Raw genomic sequence first — 20,777 nt, 5'->3', positions numbered from 1 at the left:
GAAACACCAACCTGTTTTGATACTTATGTCCACACTGTGAACATTCAAAGTTCCAAGAAAAAGAGTACATGAAGAGCTTTTCGATTCGGGATTCTATTTTTAGGAGCAGGGGAAATGCAAACACCGGGCTTTCCATGTCACCTTCGAAAAGAAAAGGAAAAATGAGTTGTTCAGAACTGAAAAAGGTCAACTCAAATTATGAACTGCAGTCTTTTCTCAGTATATGAGGAAGGACCCAATAAAATGGAACTTATTTATAAAAAATTATGTATTTATTCTGACATGTTTAAACTTTAATCACCTTCAAAGTGCTCTCCATTTGATGTAATACACACATCAAGATGTTTTTTCCACTGCTCAAAACAGTTTTTGAACTCATCAATTTTGATGCCTTTTAGTACTTCTGCCACACCTCTTCCACACTGGCAAAATGTTTCCCCCTTTAAAGACTTTTTTCATCCAGGGAAATAAAAAATGTCACTTGGGCAAGATCGGGTGAATGAAGAGGGTGGGGCATGGGGGTCATGCATTTTTTGGTCAATAACTGATGAACCCTCAGCGCTGTATGGGCAGGTGTGCTTGCAAATCACCATCATGAAATGGGTAAATGTGTTGAATATTAAAAAAAAAACCCTCACACTAATACAGAAGGGTTCCTAGAACACTCACCTAGTGGGAAAAGCTCTACTACAAAGGGCCCACCCTCCAGTAGATAATTCCAGGATTTGTGGTGTCTCCCACTGTACTCACACTATGAATACATCTGAATAAGGGTATGTAACACAGCAGGTTATTCACAACCCGGCAAGGGGAAGTCTTAAAATAATTTTTCTCAAAAATGTCCATTGTGAAGATTTAATTATCACTTCAGTCTCTTTCATTTTTCTTGGTGACATGTATGATAACTTAAGACAAAAGACACACACTATTGTCTCAAATCTTTTTAACTTTTCTCAGGAAAAAAGTTATTATAGACCCTCAGAACTATAATAACACATGAGTATTATAAAAACAAAATAAATATATGTAAATTGTTTGCTACAGATACTAAAAATAATATAACTGATGAACCATGGTACAAAAATATCAAAGTTGGACAAAAGCATTAAGCAATTCTATTCTAATTCTCTTGTTCTGCATATGCTGAGAGTGAGACACACACAGGTGAAAGGACCAGCCTCACATCTCCTCACCAATCCCTCTGCTTAATCTTTTAACAATTAAAGTTAACCTCAACAACTTTAAGACTAGCAAAGATCTGAATTATGTTGTCATTAAAATAAAAACCGGCTTCTGGCCAAGATGGAGGCATAGGCACTGACAGATACACTGTGCCTCCTTGCACAACCAAATGGACCACAACAAACTAAAAAATAAAAAAACCAACCAGAGCTGACAGAAAATCAAACTGTATGTCTGACAACCATGAAGTTAATGAAGAAACATTCATCCAGACCAGTAGGAATGGTGGAGATGGGCAACCAGGTGGAGAGGGGTGGAGGCAGCAGCTGGACGACTGGGGTGGTCCCATATTTGCATGCAGATAAACTGGGAAGAACAACTGGGGAAAGAGAGAGAGCATGCAACCCAGGTTCCAGTACGGGGAAATAAAGGCTCAAAACCTCTGACTGAAAAAACCTATGGGGGTTGAGGCAGCAGGAGAAACTCCCAGCCTCACAGGAGAGTTCGTTCAGGAGACCCACAGGGTCTTAGAACGTGCTCAAAACCACCCATCCACCCAGAAATCAGCACCAGAAGGGCCCAATTTGCTTATGGGTAGCAAGGCAAGTGACTGGAAGTCCAGGAGAGCAGAACAAGCCGTACTGTTCTCTCTCTGACCCCTCTCCCACAAACAGCACCCACAACAGCAGCCATATGAGCTGCCCCGCCCTGGAAATAGCTAAGGCTCCTCCCCTTACTACATAAGAGGCACACAGAGACAAATAAATGGCCCAAATGAAAGAAGAGATCAAAGCTCCAGAAAAAATACAATTAAGCAACGAAGAGACAGTCAACCTATCAGATGCACAGTTTAAAACACTGGTAATCAGGATGCTCACAGAAATGGTTGAGTATAGTCACAAAATAGAGGAAAAAATGAAGACTATGCAAAGTGAACTAAAGGAAAATGTATAGGTAACCAACAGTGACAGGATGGAAACTGGGTCTCAAATCAACGGTTTCAACCAGAAGGAATAAACATTCAACCAGAACAGAACGAAGAAACAAGAATTAAAAAAAAAAAAAAATGAGGAGAGGCTTAGTAACCTCCGGGACAACTTTAAATGTTCTAACATCCAAATCACAGGGGTGCCAGAAAGAGAAGAGGAAGAGCAAGAAATTGAAAACTTATTTGAATACCTAATGAAGAACTTCCCCAATCTGGCAAAGGAAATAAACTTCCAGGAAGTCCAGGAAGCTCAGAGAGTCCCAAACAAGTTGGACCCAAGAAGGAACACACCAAGGCACATCATAATACATTACCCAAGATTAAAAATAAGGAGAGGCTCTTAAAAGCAGCAAAAGAAAAGGGGAGAGTTACCTACAAAGGAGTTCCCATCAGACTGTCAGCTGATTTCTGATAAGAAACCTTGCAGGCAGACTTCCAGCAAGATGGAGGCATAAGTGGATGCACCGTACCTCCACACACAACCAAGATTAGAACAACAACAATTTAGAGGCAGAATAACACCCAGAACTGACAGAAAATTTATCTGAATGCAAGTCAGACAGCCAAGAAGTTGAAGTAGACCCACCCATTCATCCAGACTGGTAGGAGGAGCGGAGACGAACAGCCAGGCGCGGGTTGCAGCACGGGTTGCTGCTCGAACAGCAGAGAGCAGTGGGCGCATAAAGCAACGAAGAGCGCATAAGGCACTGGGGCACGCAGGATCGCAGCGGGTGGACCCTGAGTATGCAAGCGGCAGCTGGCAGACCCAGTGAGGCAGCGACTGTGGACCGGGGCAGAGCACGCAACCCAGGATCCCAGGGAAGGGACAGGTCCCAGAAGAGTGGAGCTACCACCATTGCTCCTTCCCGCCCCCATCCCCACCCCCACATACAACGTCACAATCTAGCGACTGGGGTGCCCAGCCCCGGTGAACACCTAAGGCTCCGCCCCTCACTGTAACAGGAGCGACCAGACCAAAAAAAAAAAAAAAGAGAGAGACATGTCTCAAACAGAAAAACAGATCAATACCCCAGGGCTCATCCTTTTGAGCGACCAAGAGATAGCCAATCTATCAGATGCATAGTTCAAAACACTGGTGATCAGGAAACTCACAGAATTGGTTGATTTTGGGTGCAAATTACATGAAAAAATGCAGGTTACCATAAAAGAGATGAAGGAAGATGCACGGTGAACCAACAGTGATGGGAAGGAAACTGGGACTCAAAACAATAGAGTGGACCAGAAAGAAGAAAAAAACAACCAAACAGGAAAGAATGAAGAAATAAGAATTCAAAAAAAACGAGGAGAAGCTTAGGAACCTCCAGGACATCTTTAAGCCATCCAATATCCAAATTGTAGGGGTACCAGAAGAGGAAAAGCAACAGATTGAACACGTATTTGAACAAATAATAAAGGAGAACTTCCCTATTCTGGAAAAGGAAATAAACTTCCAGGAAATCCAGGAAGCTCAGAGAGCCCCAAAGAAGTTGGACCCAAGAAGGAACACACCAAGGCACATCATCATTACATTAGCCAAGGTAAAAATGAAGGAGAGAATCCTAGAAGCAGCAAGAGATAAGGAGACAGTAACCTACAAAGGAGTTCCCATCAGACTGTCAGCTGATTTCTCAAAAGAGGCCTTGCAGGCAAGAAGGGGCTGGAAAGGAGTATTCCAAGTCATGAAAGACAAGGACCTATATCCCAGATTACTCTATCCAGCAAAGCTGTCATTTAGAATGGAAGGACAGATAAAGTGCTTCTCAGATAAGGTCAGGTTAAAGGAGTCCATCATCAGCAAGCCCTTATTTTATGAAATGTTAAAGGGACTTATCTAAGAAAAGATAAAAAACATGTATAGTAAAAGGACAGCAAACTCACAATTAATAACAACCACACCTAAAGCAGAACCAAAAGAAACTAAGCAAACAACTAGAACAGGAACAGAACCACAGAAATGGAGATCACATGGAGGGTTAGCAACAGGAGAGTGGGGGAAAAGGTACAGAGACTAAGTAGCATAGATGGCAGGTTGAAAATAGACAGGGGGAGGGTAAGAATAGTATGGGAAATGTAGAAGCTAACGAACTTATAAGTATGACACATGGACATGACTAAAGCGGGGGATATGGGTGGGAGAGGGTGTACAGAGTGGAGGGGAGTGAAGGGGGGGAAATGGAACAACTGTAATAGCATAATCAATATAATATATTAAAAAAAAAAAAGAAAGAAACCGTGCAGGCAAGAAGGGGCTGGAAAGAAGTATTCCAAGTCATGAAAGGCAAGGAGCTCCATCCAAGATTGCTCTATCCAGCAAAGCTATCATTTAGAATGAAAGGCCAGATAAAGTGCTTCCCAGATAAGGTCAACTTAAAGAAGTTCATCATCAAGCCCTCATTATATGAAATGTTAAAGGGACTTATCTAAGAAAAAGAAGATAAAAAAATATGAACAGCAAAATCACAAGAAATTCACAACTAACAACAACTGAACCTAAAAACACAAAAACAAAAACAAACTAAGCAAACAACTAGAACAGTCCAGAAGCAGAGAAATGCAGATGACATGGGGGGTTATCGGGGGGAGGGGGATTGGAGAGAATGGGTGGAATGGTACAGGGAATAAGCAGCAAACATGGTAATACAAAATAGAGAGGGGGAGGTTAGTAACAGTATATGAAATAGAGAAGCCAAAGAACTTACATGTATGACCCATGGACATGAACTAAGGGGTGAGAATGCTGGTGGGGAGGGTATAGGGTGGAGGGGAATAAAGGGGGATAAAATGGGACAACTGTAATAGTATAACCAATAAAATATATTACAGAAAACAAAAATAAAAATGAAAACTGAACCATAAATAATGCATTCCAGTGTGGAGATGAGCAAGCAAGTGAAATGCAAGGATTTACACTCTCCTCTTACATTCCTTCTTCAATGGGGTTCTCTCCTTCCTTTTCTCAGGGGAATTTAGATATTGGAAAAAACCTGATTCATTCTACCCCTTTCCTCCCCTGGGACAGTCTTACATCTATGGTCCAGTTCTCTTCCCAGCCTGGATCCACAGTTGCCAGGAATACCACCAAGAGGATTCATCTTGGCAGGACCAGAGGGCAGAACAGTGTGTTATTACCTAAATATATTGTAGAAGTATCAGTAGTTACAAAAGCTATTTTAATAGTTATCTTTGTGGTACAGCCTTACTGCTATTTTTGTACAAAAACAAAAACTTTTTTTAATAAAGAGAAATAAATACAAATCAATCTCCTAAAAATGAACATATGCAATACCACACACAGAAAAAGTGTGTAGTATGAGTTTCTAATTAGTTCCCAGCCTTTAAATGTATACTTTACTATAACTAAATATTAATTTAAAAAGTAGAGCCCTGGCTGGTGTAGCTCAGTGGATTGAGCGCGGGCTGCAAACCAAAGCATTGCAGGTTCGATTCCCAGTCAGGGCACATGCCTGGGTTGCAGGCCATGACTCCCAGCAACCGCACATTGATGTTTCTCTCTCTCTTTCTCCCTCCCTTCCCTCTCCAAAAAAAAAAAAATAAAATAAAACCTTTAAAAAAAATAAAAAGTGAATAATTTACATTTTATAACAACAACATAAAATCTTCAGGTCTAAAAATACGTGAAGTTCACAATGAATCAAAATATTAAAGAACTCAAAAAAGCTGATTGAATACTGATCATTTTAGGTAATTTATATAGCTCCTGAACTGATTTTAATTATCTTACCTTTAAGTATAAATTTTAGAGCTACAAAGTATAAAGCATGCTCCTAGAGAACACATAATACCAATGACTAATTCCAATTTTTATAACCTCCTGCTTAAGTGGTTTCTTTGCCTCTAGTAACCTAACCCCAACTCCTATCCACCTATCTTCATTTGCCATGATACAAACCTGTCAGTGACTCTTTGCTGTCTAACAATTCAAGTTTTCTCTTCTGTTACTGTTCATTAATGTCTTCTAGCCACTATTCTATTAGGTTGTCGGTCTATTTTTTAAAGGCTGATGTATAAGTGTTTTTTATAAGATATGTTGGATATTGCTTCTTTGCTCTATCTTTTCCCAGAGGCTTTAAACTTCAATGTAATCATATCTAGCAATCTTTTATATCTCATTTAAGAAATTCTTCCCCAACATGTGATAAAATATTCACCTGTATTTTCTTTTAATTTCACAACTGTTTTTCATGTTTAGATTGTCAAATAGAGATCCAATTTTCCCCATGTATCAGGAACCAACTGATGCCTTTCCTTTCCCTGGTACCTGCATTACCACCTCTGTCACAGCATGAAGTAACCAAAAGGGGAGGATCCTAATCTGGGCAATGCTATTCTATTGGTCTGTCTGTCTTTACATGGTATACTACACTCAGGTTACATTACTTTTTTCAATTTACTCATAAGTAAGTAGAAACCATTAACAATATTAGCTTTTTCTTAAAAAAGAAAAAGGAATATGGATATCAGAAGGGAAGAAAACACTACACTGAAGATAGCAGTTACCTTTGTGTGGAGGTAAGGAAGAACTGGGGATGAGTACAAGGGGGCCTAGCTTGTAATGTTATATTTCTTAAACGGTAGGGAGGGAGGGCAGAAAAGATAGTTTACAATGTGTTTTTTTAAAACAATAATCAAAATGGTCAAGTGGCTGATGTTAAAAATTTAACCAAAAAAATCAGTGTGAGTACAGATTCTATATCTCTGCCTTCAGTACTTTAAAGTACACATTAATATTCAAAATGAGAACACACATGTTAAGATTTTACAGTGCTCTCTGAAACAAATATTAGATTTCCTTAGTAAGATCTTAAGCTCTAACATATAGCATCAGCACTGCTGAATGAATGAGTAGTAGGAACAATAATGAGAGGGGTTCTACTGTATTAGGAGAGCCAAGTGCTCACCTCATTGCTATGATTACATAATCACTTAAAAATCCCCTTTTTATTACAAGGAAAACCAGACCCAAGGTGGCAGTGAGCAAGTTTCAACTTTGTTCCATATGTAATTATCAGGGGTGAGGGTAATGATTGAGACTGGGGGAGAAGCCACTCTTGAATTCAACTGAGTCCTGGAGCCTGGACCCTGACTAAAACATCTCAGATCATGCTTGGAGGGATCACACAGAAGCCCAAGTCTACATTTTGGTGATCTTACAAAAAAGGCTCCTTGAAATGGTGTTCGCCCAGTGGACTGGTCGTTGGGATAAGGTAGGGAGTTGACTACTAGGAGCCTCAGGAAAATTTTTAGGGTGACAGAACGTTCTATATCCTCACTGTGGTAATGGTTAAACAATTATATACATTTCTAAATGGTTTTACTATATGTTCATCATAGTTTGATAAAAAAAAGAATATTCATCACATGTGAGATCTCACCTAATGATAAATTAAAACAGCCCTTAGAAAATCAGTTTACTATTATAACAGAATAAACTTATATCTACAGGAGTTCACGAAAAACAAGATAGTACAACTAGGGGACAAAACTGTGGAACAAAGAAGTAGGAGATACTACCTTGCAAAAAAAGGCACTGCTTCAACTTCCGGCCAAGATGGAGGCATAGGCAGACACACTGTGCCTCCTCCCACAACCAAGATAGGGACAACAACAATTTAGAAACAGAATACCAGAACTGACAGAAAATTGATCTGAATGGAAGTCAGACAACCAAGAAGCTAAAATACACATGTTTATCCAGACTGGTAGGAGAGGCTGAGCTGGGCACTGGTCATGGCACGGAGAGCAGAGACTGTTGGGACCAGGCGCACAAGGCATCTGGGGTGCGCAAGACCACAGCAAGTGGACCCCGAGGGCGCAAGCAGTAGCTGGCAGACCCCTGCCGAGGGGTGGCAACCAGCAGACCCAGCGAGGCGGGACTGTGAAGCAAGGCACTGCGTGCAATCCAGGATCCTAGTGCTGGGAAATAGAGCCTTAGGGCACTGATTGAAAACACTTGTGGGGATTGAGGCACAGGGAGAGACTCCCAGCCTCACAAGAGAGGTCCTTGGAAAGTCCCACAGGGTACACAAGCCCACCCACAAGGGAATTGGCACCAGAGGGGACTAGTTTGCTTGGAGGAAGCAGCGGAAGGGACTGAGGTCCCACGGAGAGTGGAGCAAGCGCCATTGTTCTCTCTTGGACCCCACCCCCACATACAGTGTCACAACCCAGGAACTGAGGTGCCCTGCCCTGGTGAACACCTAAGGCTCCGCCCCTCATATGTAACAGGCACGACCAGACCAAAGGGAGGAAAAAAGATGGCTCAAACAGAATGAAAGCCTCACAATCAGTACTTTTAAGCAACCGAGAGATAGCCAACCTATCAGTTGGAAGCACTGCTGATGGGGATGCTCACAGAATTGGTTGATTCTGGTTGCAAATTAGATGAAAAAATGAAGGCTACACTAAGTGAAATGAAGAAAAATGCACGGGGAACCAATAGTGATGGAATGAAAGCTGAGTCTCACATCAGTGAAGTAGACCAGAAGGAAAACAACATACAACCAGAAAAGAAAGAAGAAATAAGAATTCAAAAAACTGAGGAGGCTTAGGAACCTCCAGGACATCTTTAAACCATCCAATATCTGAATTATAGGGGTACCAGAAGGGGAAGAGGAAGAGCAACAAGTGGAAAAGTTATTTGAACAAATAATAAAGGAGAACTTCCCCAATCTGGCAAAGGAAATAGACTTCCAGGAAGTCCAGGAAGCTCAGAGAAATCCAAAGAAGTTAGACCCAAGAAGGAACACACCAAGGCACATCATTATTACATTAGCCAAGGTAAAAATGAAGGAGAGAATCCTAGAAGCAGCAAGAGATAAGGAGACAGTAACCTACAAAGGAGTTCCCATCAGACTGTCAGCTGATTTCTCAAAAGAGACCTTGCAGGCAAGAAGGGGCTGGAAAGCAGTATTCCAAGTCATGAAAGGCAAGGACCTCCATCCAAGATTACTCTATCCAGCAAAGCTTTCATTTATAATGGAAGGGCAGATAAAGTGCTTCTCAGATAAAGTCAAGTTAAAGGAGTCCATCATCAGCAAGCCCTTATTTTATGAAATGTTAAAGGGACTTATCTAAGAAAAAGAAGATAAAAACATGTATAGTAAAATGACATCAAACTCACAATTATTAACAACCACACCTAAAACAAAAACAACTAAGCAAACAACTGGAACAGGAACAAAACCACAGAAATGCAGAACACATGGAAGGTTAGCAATAGGGGAGTAGGAGGAGGAGAGAGGGGAGAATGTACGGAGAATAAGTAGCATAGATGGTAGGTAGAAAATAGACACGGGGAGGGCAAGAATAGTATGGGAAATGTAGAAGCTAAAGAACTTATGAAACATGGACATGAACTAAAGGGGGGGAATGTGGGTGGGAGAGGGTGTGCAGGGCAGAGAGGAATGAAGAGGGGGAATGGGACAACTGTAATAGCATAATCAATAAAATATATTTTAAAAAAGGCACTGCTTGAGATACAGTATTTGGTTCTGATAAATAAGTGCCACTTGTTGAGAGAAAAACTTGAAGGCATTGATATTTTATACAATTTAATCATGAATACCATATATTTTGCGTCTACAATGAAATAAGAAGGGTTAATACAAGGATAAATAGAAATAAAACAGACATCCTCCTCAAACAGACAAACAAACCAATCATTATAGCTCCTTTCTGTAATACTAAAAACATTTTAAAAGACCCAGAGATCTAGTGCCCTTGCTCCACACTGCTCCCAGAGGCCAAAAGCCAATAGAGGACAAAGCAGGTCTCATTCTTGTGCCCTATTTTAAAGGTAAGAAAGTGTCCCCAAAGAGCCATCAGTATACTCTTTCTTCCTCATACCCCACTGGCAAAACTGTACCACTTGTCCATTTCTATGCCAATCACTGGCAGCAGAAGTAGAATTACTCTGGTTGCTTTAGACTATAGATTCTCAACCTTGTCCACCTATAAGATCATGGAGGAGCTTCTAAAATTCCTAATACCTAAGCTCCATCCTGAGATTCTTATTTAATGGGCCCTAGCACTATTGTTTACTTTTAAATTCCTTAGGTGCATTTTCAGAGGGACTACTCTACTGCAGGAAAGATTGAAAAAGCAACCAGAGTACCCAAGTACTCAACTGCCTGTGAGACTACCATCCACTCCAGGGCTTACACAGCTGGCATCCCTTAGAAGGGGTGTCCAACCTGCGGCCCACAGGGTGCATGCACCCCAGGATGGCCGTGAATGCAACCCAACACAAAATCGTGAATTTACTGAAAACTTATGAAAGCTTTTTTGTGATTACATGTTACAATTTATTTAATATGTGGCCTAAGACAACTCTTCTTCTTCTTCTAGTGTAGCACAGAGATGCCAAAAGGTTGGACATCCCCACTCAGATGGACCAGCTCTGCCCATCAATGATTTATTTAGGTCAATTCCTAAATAAAACCACCTAGATTCTCTCCCTTAGGAATCTGAATCATTCAAAGTAATAAAGCCGTATTACCTTTCCTTATGATGTTAGTATTTCTTTATGGTAGATGAGTTCTACAGTTCAATTAGACAAATTACTTACCTAACGTGCATCCAAGCTGAGGCTGAAGCCTGATAAAAATGTTATTTCTGACTTCATTCAGACTGGTCTCTATCTTTGCAAATATTTCTGAAGTAAGATTTTTACAATCTCCATCTAAAAATAAAGTATAGATTGTTATCAATTTCTCATCAATCTGTATCTTTTCAAAAAAAATTAAGACACTGCTAAGCATGAAAGTTTATAGGAAAATAAATTTTGCTGAGACAAAATGCAAAACACAAAATTTTCTTAATACTGCCTCCCTTCTCTGTAGTATACCATAAGTATCCTAAAACACAATTTAAAGTAATTCATCTGAAACAAGTGTAATTACAATTGAATTAAAAAACTACAATTATTCTGTAAAAAATGATTAAAATATAAAAACAAAATCAATTTAATATTTAAGCCAAAATTTGAACAAGTGGTATGATCTGTAACAATCAACAGAATAATCACCTACTCAGTACTGGAATTTCTGTAATAATAGAAAGCAGGAAGAGAGAGAAGACAAAAGCAAAAAAATGCTTGTGAAAAATTGCAAAAAGAAAAAAACAATTTCAAAGAAAGTCAAACTGAAACAAAATATTTCTTACCTAACAAAATTATAATTTTTTACAATGTTTACACCCAGAAGTGATTAGCTGCTCTGGGATATTTTCTTCCTTCACTCCATTCGTGAAAATGGAACTGTATGTTGACATAAGCCTCTGGAAAGCCATTCAGAAAGAATCTTTATATTCCTATTTTAATATCCCTTCTAGGATATACTCAGCAATGGAATCAAAGGATATATAGGTACTTGTCATGGTATTTATTCCTCATAGAAAAAAATGGCAAGCAGCTTCAACAGTTACCATCAGGGAAACAATGGATAAGATATATCTAAAAGATTACATGGAAAGTCAACTTAATAAACGTGAGGATTCTTACACTACCAGAAACCAAAACCCAAAAAGGCCTAATAATTGAAATAGTGTGGTACTGTTTCAAGGACAGATAAAATGACCAAGAGAACAAAACTGAGTTAAGAAACAGCTGCACAGACATATAGAATGTTATATGATAAAAGTGGCATGGCAGATCAGTTCAGACAAAAAGTAGACCTAGAAAAACTGGCTACATATTGGGGAAAAATGTGCCCTTACCACATACCATACACAAAAATTAACTCCAGCAGAACAAAAAATTTCAATGTCAAAAGTAAAACTTTATGAGTTTTCAGTGAAAGTACAGGAGAGTGACTTTGTAATTTGGGGGAAGATTTGTTTTAAAAGCCACAATACTAGCTATAAAAGAAAAAGACAGTAACTTCCATCATCAAAAGGTATCTTTTAAAAAGTAAACAATACAAGCCTGGCCGGGTAGCTCAGTTGGTTAGAGTGTCATCCTGATATGTATGCCAAGTGTGCAGGTTAGATCCTGAGAAAGGGCACATGCAAGAATCAACCAATGAATGCAACCAATGAATGCATACACAAATCGATGCTTCTCTCTCTCTCTCTCTCTCTAAAAATCAATGAAAAGAATAGGAAAAAAGTAACCATACAAGATAAAAATTGGGAGATTTAAATTGGGAGATTTAGCAACACATATCTGATATAAAAAGAGCAACAAAAACATAACTACTCATACAAACCCGTAAGAACATGAAAAAAGAACTAATATGGATAAGACACAAACAGGCATTTCACAGAACAGGGAGTGTACACATGAAGAGCTACTCAACCTCTTTAAAATCTAGGGAAGGCAAACCAAGGCCACAGACCATTTTACATCATTCAAGTAGCAAAATCTTCAAGTCTGAAAATAACCAAGGGAGAATATATGGGTCAGGAAGATCTCTCACACACTGCTAATGGGAGTACTGATTGGTAAAAATACTGGAAAAAAACCTCACACTTCATCATACTATAAACTCAACTCAGAGCTCATGATCTGGCAATTCATTTCTACTGTACAGCCAAGGGCAATGCTACTTGTATCCCAGGAGACATGCCTGAGAAGTCACAGCAGAAGTATTTATAAGGGCCAAAAAAAAAAAAAAAACAATGACAGATGAATAAAAAAATACATTGATACATTTACAAAATGGAAATATTCTATACCAATGAATATCAATGAAGTACAAATACAAGCAGCTTCATAGATAAATCTTAATGAAATGAAAAATATCGCAGAAAACATACTGCACATCCTTTGTTTAAGAGTTGCAAACAAATTAGATAACATACTGTTTAGACCTATGATTGTGGGAAAAACTATTAAGAAGGAATAAAACATTTCAGGATGACAATTACCCTTGGACGGAGATGAAGGGTGATACGGGGAGGAACACATAGGTCAACGTCAGTTACCGGGAATATTTTAATTATTTTGGGGTTGGGAGGTAGGGTCATGGGTATCCTATTTTACAGAAACTAAAACAAATAATATTTCCATCATGTGAAGAGAGATTTGGAGGGAGTTGCAGAATTGTGGAATTTGTATTTACTTCTTTATTCTGCTTTAAGGCAATTTAAAAACTTAAAACTTTACTTTGATGGGTTCTATGATGACCACCATTACCTTGACAGCTAAGATACATCACAACCTCTTTTACAAACTTTACTCAGTTTTTTAAAAAAGTGTCTTTTGAGACTGTCAAGATAATGCAACTTGTGTTATCTCAAGTTTCATGACCCTCCCCTCAGCTCCTTGTTCTCAGGTCTCCATGTAAAACAGATGCTACTGATGACATCTTCCCACCTGTTGTGAGACAAAATTCAAGCTTAATTTATTTACAAATTGAAGAGAAATATATTATTACCAACCTTTAACATCCAAGTGACTGGTGTGCAGAAGCTTACTCGCTTGATTATAGTTCGTGAACAACTGCGAAAACACAGACTCCTCTTTAGGGTCAGTCATCACCACCTTTTTGACCACTTTCAAGTGCACCAACACTGACAGGATACAGTCTAACCAACAGAGAGCATAAGAATTTTTCCATTGAACACATGATGTCTGGCAAAATGGTGTACATCTGCTCTCTGGCAGAATTCCCAGTTCAGATGTGCCTCCTTCATTTTGAGAAGTCTCTCCAGTTCCAAAAACATCCACTGCAGGAGCATCTTCTTCAGCAGCCACATCAGTAACAGCAGCTTCCAAAATCTCCTCCTGTCCCAAGAAATCAGTGGTCCTAATTGGACTCTGCTCACCACTGTGCAGAAAGTCCAGTAAATCTGATGAGGTTTTGTCATATGCTTCTCCATTATGTTTGCTATTCAAAACTCGTTCACCATCAATAACAGTATGACTTTTATTTTTTTTTGAATTTGCTAAAGAAGGTGAATCTTTATGGTTGGTTTCCAAAAGCTTTCTTTTTTGAGGCTTTTTTGGAGTGTGACGGTTTTCCAAATCAGGAGAAATTAGGTTAAGTGACCTACAGCCCAAAGGATAGATGCACTAAAAAGAAAAAATAAAATGTTTAATACAGAAATTCAAACAAGCTCAAATTTTACTTTAAGTCATGAAAAAAAAATGTTTAAAATTTTAGTTTTAATTTCACATGAGGGTATATTATGAATCTAAATTTTAAATAACTAGGGATATACAACTATTTAATCAGAAATTTGGTCCCCAAAAGAGTAATTTTTCCTAGTCAATAATTTAATCTAAATTACATACTAGGGTAAGCTAACAAGGAAAACATACATCCTTTAGCCTTAATAAAAAGCTAATGTCAGGTGAATTAAAAAATTTCAACAATGTAAAGAAACATTTTATGACAGGTGTTATTCTTTTTGGGACAGGTACACAGTATAACCCTAAAAATTACAAAAATATTTTCAAATAGAGAAAGTCGCATAGAGTAATTTGTTTCTTAATTTTGAAATGAATATTAATTTGAGAGTAAACAGAACATCAGCTTTACATCCTCATTGGGTTTAATGGTCAAATTGGCTGAATTTTAACAACTTCAATTTCAGCCAAATATCAACAGTGTAAACAAACCACTAAAAATCAATGAAGTTTACCTAAGTTTGAAAGCCAGCAAAATATTTTACAAGACAAGTTCAAGAAATATATATTCTATGTGCCCTCATTTAAAATATGCAACCTTCAACAGACTAATGGTTGACAGAGGGGACTAAGGTTGGGTGAAAAGGGTGAAGGGATTGAGAAGTACAAACTGTGGGGCGTCCCAACCCCCACTCTCAGGATCTTATACCTGTGACTTCCCCTACCCAGGGAGCTCGTTCCTTTTCATCTTCTTCAGGTCTTTGCTCAAATGCCACTTTATCACTGAAGAGTTCCCTTCACCACACTATTTAAAACTGTGATCTCCCTATTCCCTGAAACTCAGTCCCTGTGGCTTTTTCTCCACAGCATTTTTCATCACTCACACACAAAAAATAAACTTTACTTGTTTTCACCCCCACTCTAGAATATAACATTTTTCAGAACAAGAAAAATTTTACTCATTGTATCCCAGCATACTGAAACAGTGTCAACATGGTGATGTTCAGAATATTTATTGAATATATGCAAAAAGAATTTATTCCTAATGGTAAGGATGCCTAGCATTTTGCTCAAGCTATACACAGCAAAGTATCTATTATCAACAGCATGACTTAGTCTAGTATAGGAGTGTCAAATTCATTTTTACCACGGGCCACATCAGCCTTGCAGTTGCCTTCAAAGAGCCAAATGGAATTTTAGGACTGTATAAATGTAACTGCTCCTTAACTGGAGCAAGGAGCCCAGCACTGACGCCAGGTAGAAACAAAGTGCTGGGCCAGATAAAACAAGGTGGAGATCTTGTGTTTGCCACCTGTGGTCTAGTATTTTCCAAACTTGGTTAATCATGAGACTTGCCCTCAAAAGTACAAAAATACAGAATCCTGGGTCAACTCTACTTTTATCAGCATCTGGGGGTGAGACCTTTTAAAAACTTAAAAAGCACTCCAGGTGATTCTGATGAACTGCTAGCTTACTTGGAATACAGTATCTGAAATTAGTACTGGCTGGTGTGGCTCAGTTGGAGTATCATCCCTTAACCGAAAGGTTGCAGGTTCAATTCCCAGTCAGGGCAGATACCTAGGCTGTGAGTTTGACACCCTGGTCTGGGCATGTCTGACCCCCAGTGTACAGGAGGCAAACTGATCAATGCTTCTCTCTCACATCAATGTTTCTTTCTCTCTCCTCCTCTCTACCTAAAAGCAATGGAAAAATGTGCTCAGGTAAGGATGGAAAAAATAAAGTATCTGAAATTAGAAGAGTGTGTTCTAATCATAGCACTGCCGCTTTATGGATCTTCGGTTCCTAAATTCTCTGCATGTTTTCTTACTCAAAAAATGGGAACACCTATGGGAAGAACACCTATCTTGCAAATATTGAGAATTAAATGTGTATATAACAGTTTCATAACTGTCAAGTATAATAAAACATAGAGTATTATGGAGTTTAATGAGCTCCTATATAAAAGTTTGTAGTACAGACATAAATTACTGTAATTAATCCTTAAAGACATTTAGAATCTTAAGTATATATAACATAGAGATTAGTAACTTTTCTAAAACATTCCAAAGTCAATAAACCAAAGAGAAGAGAGATTAACTAATACATACCAACACCTAACAAGGGCCACCAACAAGCTCAAAAAAAAAAATCAATCTTGAAATGTATTTTTTCCTCACAAGTCTAATAACAATAAAAATAAACATCTTCTGGCAATAACTTTAAAAACCAGGTGGAAAAACAGAAAATATTTAAAAGGTTATACCAAACAGATCTAGAAACTCTATGAGTATTAAAAATATACAATCTAAAAAAAAAAAACACAAAATGAGTACAAATTAAACACTTAAGAAAGCAAAAGGCCAAAACCTTGATACTATCTAAAATTAATTCTTTACCTGCAGATCCTCACACAAATAGACAGATTCTTGAAAACTAATCCGGTAAGTCTTTAAAGCTTTTAACTTTCCCTTCTCTCTACAAGCAGGGCAATACCCATCTGACGGGATGTTAGCAGAATCATAATTCTAAAAGAGAAATAAATAAAGTAAATTAAAACACACACACTACTAGATTGTGCCAAATTACCAAAGAGTTAAATGGAAAAGCAACCAGAAAAGAATTACAACTTTCACTTAGAAGTCTCCTGGCAAGATTATTTTTAATACGGCAAATTAAAAAATGCATATAGGCTTAAATACAGATAGTATTACAAAAAGAATATACTATAGTTTTAAATATTAAAACTTAAGTGTTAAAAATAACATCAGTTTTATTTTCAAGAAAAAAGGTAATGTAAATTGCCAGGGAGAATGCATGTTCCATATTTTCAGAGAATAGTAAACCATAAGGTCTGTGTTTTATTTCTACTTTCACATATTAATAAAACACAGAGAGGTAAACAAATGAAAACAATCTTTCGCCAATACTATAAGATTTCCGTGGAAGATGACAGATACATTTATAAGTTAATGGGTAAAATTAAAATCAAATTAAGTCTCAAGAGTAGGAGGAAAAACACCCAACTCTGCACTGGGGCAAAACAATAAGTTCACTAACTTTTCCCAAATACCCCACCATGTGGAGTGAAGATACCCCTACATCAGTCCCTGGTGCAATCACTGGCAAACCATTTCCAGTCTTCGAGGAATCCATCATTCCGAGTCATTGGCTACTATATTTCACTTGAAACATGTCAATATCACTAACGATTTTTCAATGAACCCTGGAAAAAAAAAGTCAATAGACAATTAAATAAAAATCCTATTTCATTTGAAATAGAGCTTTGGTATTTTACAAGATGTGTATATATTAAGTATATTTTGAGAACTATATGTCCTAGGATAAACATATTCTGAGACTAATCTTTTAGTGAAAAAATATTTAAATATACTTATAAATCTAACAACTTTGTGGGGAGAAAGCAGAGATTGGCAATAGGACCGGTTTTCAAAGACTCATTTCTAAGCAAATTTATTAAAACTTGTAATAGAAATAACTATTATTTAAAGTTATTTTTTATTGACCAGATTAGAGTTTATGCACAATTCAAAACAAATGTGAGCACTACACCAAGGAAGTACTTTAAAACCTCAGATCCATGTGCCATTACTTAACAGGGACCAAAGAACTCCACACATTCCTAGTGCTTCACCAAGAATGATGCTACTTTTTAAATGCTGCCAACAAGATACTATTACACATTAAAATGACATCTACCAGAACAAAAAATATAAACACTGTTACAGTACAAATTATACACGTTACAAGCCTGTTCTGAGTGTAGTCCCATGGCCTAGAATCACATACAGAAAAGTCAAAACTATGACACTAGAGCACAGTGTCAGAAAAGTGATTGTTTAAAGTAGTGTAGATATGGATTTAAAATACAGGAAAACCAGAGACAGGAGACCTATAAGCACAGTGAATCACCACTTAGCAGGGCTGTGGTAAAATAATTTCAAGCAAAAGTGTTTCCCAAATCTAAGAAACCATGATTCTGTAACAGCCATCTCCTGAGAAGCTGCAGTTCACAGGTTCACTTGAAAAACTAGTTAAGGGCCCTGGCTGGTGTGACTCAGTGGATCGAGCACCATGCTGAGAACCAAAGTGTCACTAGTTCGATTCCCAGACAGGGCACATACCTGGGTTGCCGGCCAGGTCCCCAGTGCGGGAGCAGAAGAGGCAACCACACATTGACATTTTTCTCCCTCTCTCCCTCCCTTCCCCTTTTTCTAAAAATAAATAAAATCTTTAAAAAAATAAAGAAAAACTAGTTAGGCTATTCTGTTCCAACTGTATACATTTTACACACTTTCAAACCACAGAATAATTAAAAAATAAATAAAAATGCTTTTTGAAAGTGTCAGTGAGTCTCAGTTTCCTATTCCTCAAGAAATTATCAATAAGGCAAGGTTTCTCAACTACAGCATTGGACATTTTGGAGCAACACCATTCTTTGTGAACGGTGTGCTGTACACTGAATGTGATGTTTAGTAAAATCTATGACCTCTACTCACCACCTCAGTTTTGACAATCAAAAATGTCTCCTGGGAGGCAAAATGGAGAACCACCGCCAAAAGGTTAAAAACAAGTTTGGTGCTTAGTTTTCTTTTTAGGTTCACACACAGCAATTTATTATCTTTGGCTGGTTCTATTTATAATTTGCCTATGAAAGGGAGCTATATAGGAAAAAGTCAAACTTCTATGGTTTCAGAGTAGTTAAAGGATGGGATTTTACACCTGCAAGTCTGGTTGCAGCAATTTCTTTGTAAAATTGGTTGTTCTAAGAAGTACATGCACTAACACATGTAAAATGTTTAGCATCTGATACACAGTAAATTTTAACTGTTATATATTTGGTACTAATTTTACACTTCACTCTAGAAAATATGAAACCTATCTTGTATCATTCTCAAAAGAAAAACAGGTAATCTTTGTATCGTGAATTGCTTTTAACAAAAATTTCCATTTGCTTTAGGGATCAAGAAAACTTTTCCAAGTGGTTCTCCTGGCTCTCAATTATAAAAGTGAAACAGGAGGAGCATTCAAATCTGCTCCCCTAATCCCACCACTATTTCAATGAGAAAAGCAGGTAGGTTGGTGGTCGAAATCCCAAATATACAGAACGCCCCCACCCCCAAGGAAAATTCACTTAATAAGATAACAGAAGTGGGCTATTTAGGTCTTCCAAATACAATTTCCTTTGTCTTCTCTTCAAAAATAACCAGCTTCTCTTTCATATCTCATCTATATTTTGGCATGCCCATCCTTCGAAACACATACATTAGAAAATGTGAGTGGTTCTCTTTCACTTCCCTCTTCTTCACGCATAAGTCACCAGTTACGTGGACAGTTCTTTGGAAGTGTCTCAAATCCCTACCTCTTTCTATGCCATCCTACCCCTTGTCACTGCCAAAGTGATGCTTCTGTAAAACAAGTCCCTGTCCAGCTCAGGTATCAACTCTTAATACCAACCTGATCATTGTCCACACAGCGCAGTGTGACCTGAAGGTAGTACTATGACCTAAAATAAATGTCATTGAATAGTCACCTCACAGTGTGATCCTCTACTATTCACCTTCCCCCAGCATCTTTCTTCTGACACCCCCTTTTCATTACTTCTGTGAGCCACTGATGCTCCAGAAGCCCGAGCGTGAATTACTAACCCCGTAAGGACCCACGCTCTGCGTGCAAAGTGGCAAAACCCAAAGAACAAACATTTCCAAGAGGAGTCTCATACGTATTTGAGCTTGCCCTCCAAGGCCAAGCGGGGTCAGCACGTGCAAAGGTGAAGCCACGACAGACTTGAAGCGGAGGAATGGGGTCGGCTTTTGCGCCCAACTGGGTCGGGTACCAAACCTAGCCTGTGGGCTAGGACCCACAGCGGTCAGCTTCAAATCCTAACATTGGAAACCCCAGGACGTGCTGGATTCCGTAACCCCTCCCAACCTACACTCTCTTTGCAAGAGGGGAGAACAACTCTGGTTTCTCTTCAGCATTTACCTCTCTGAGACCAGACAAACGTAAATCTAAATCTCTTACCTATACACCTCATTCCTGAAGCCCTCCCACAGGAACCTTGTCCCCGCCCTTCCCTCTCCCAGCCCAGCCCAACCTTTCAGCGTGCACAGTGCTCCACAGATGAACCCGCTTCCGTCCCCTTTTCTTATTTGGGGAGCTGAAACACACCTTCACCCTTACCAGCGGCGGGCACTCTTCTCCGCACGGGTTCGATTCGAACTCCAGTTCCGCCGCACAGAGCAACGTCCGCTCCACGCTCAACCTCAGCCTGCTCCTCCCCTAATGACCTCCCCGCTAGGCAAACAGCTTCCGATTTGAGTCCGCAGCAAAGAAGTTCCCCCTTCTACTACGCGCGGACCGGAAAGGATTAGGCACGTCCGTAAGCGTGGCGGAAGGCGATGACCGGAGCACTTCCGCTACGATGCCGCAGAGGTGTGCCATTTGCTTGGCTTCCGCAGCCGCAGTTTCTTTAGCGTAGACGACTGGGGGCGGGGC

At 38.9% G+C, this 20,777-nt stretch overlaps 1 protein-coding gene across 4 annotated transcripts in view; it reads right to left on the bottom strand.

Moving 5' to 3' along the window:
* Window positions 1-20,715, bottom strand: part of USPL1 (ubiquitin specific peptidase like 1) — a 36,685-nt gene extending 15,970 nt beyond the window's left edge. The window contains exons 1-7 of one of the 4 annotated variants that reach the window (XM_045844937.1): window positions 20,463-20,715; window positions 19,737-19,785; window positions 17,319-17,484; window positions 16,658-16,786; window positions 13,571-14,204; window positions 10,758-10,871; window positions 12-141 (exon numbers count right to left, since the gene is read on the bottom strand). In XM_045844937.1, the coding sequence (XP_045700893.1) occupies window positions 12-141; window positions 10,758-10,871; window positions 13,571-14,204; window positions 16,658-16,786; window positions 17,319-17,417 (1,106 nt within the window). In that variant the 5' untranslated portion in view covers window positions 17,418-17,484; window positions 19,737-19,785; window positions 20,463-20,715. Of the gene's footprint in view, window positions 1-11; window positions 142-10,757; window positions 10,872-13,570; window positions 14,205-16,657; window positions 16,787-17,318; window positions 17,485-19,736; window positions 19,786-20,376 lie in introns of all 4 variants that reach the window. The other 3 variants (XM_045844934.1, XM_045844935.1, XM_045844936.1) reach the window with 3 other exon arrangements.
* Between the last annotated feature and the right edge of the window lie 62 nt (window positions 20,716-20,777).

This window comes from Phyllostomus hastatus, unplaced genomic scaffold (genome assembly GCF_019186645.2).
Source record: "Phyllostomus hastatus isolate PE091 unplaced genomic scaffold, TTU_PhHast_1.1 phas_contig_41, whole genome shotgun sequence".
Taxonomy (NCBI): domain Eukaryota; kingdom Metazoa; phylum Chordata; class Mammalia; order Chiroptera; family Phyllostomidae; genus Phyllostomus; species Phyllostomus hastatus.
Note: the sequence above shows the minus strand (reverse complement) of the source record. Positions and strands in the feature narration are given on the sequence as shown.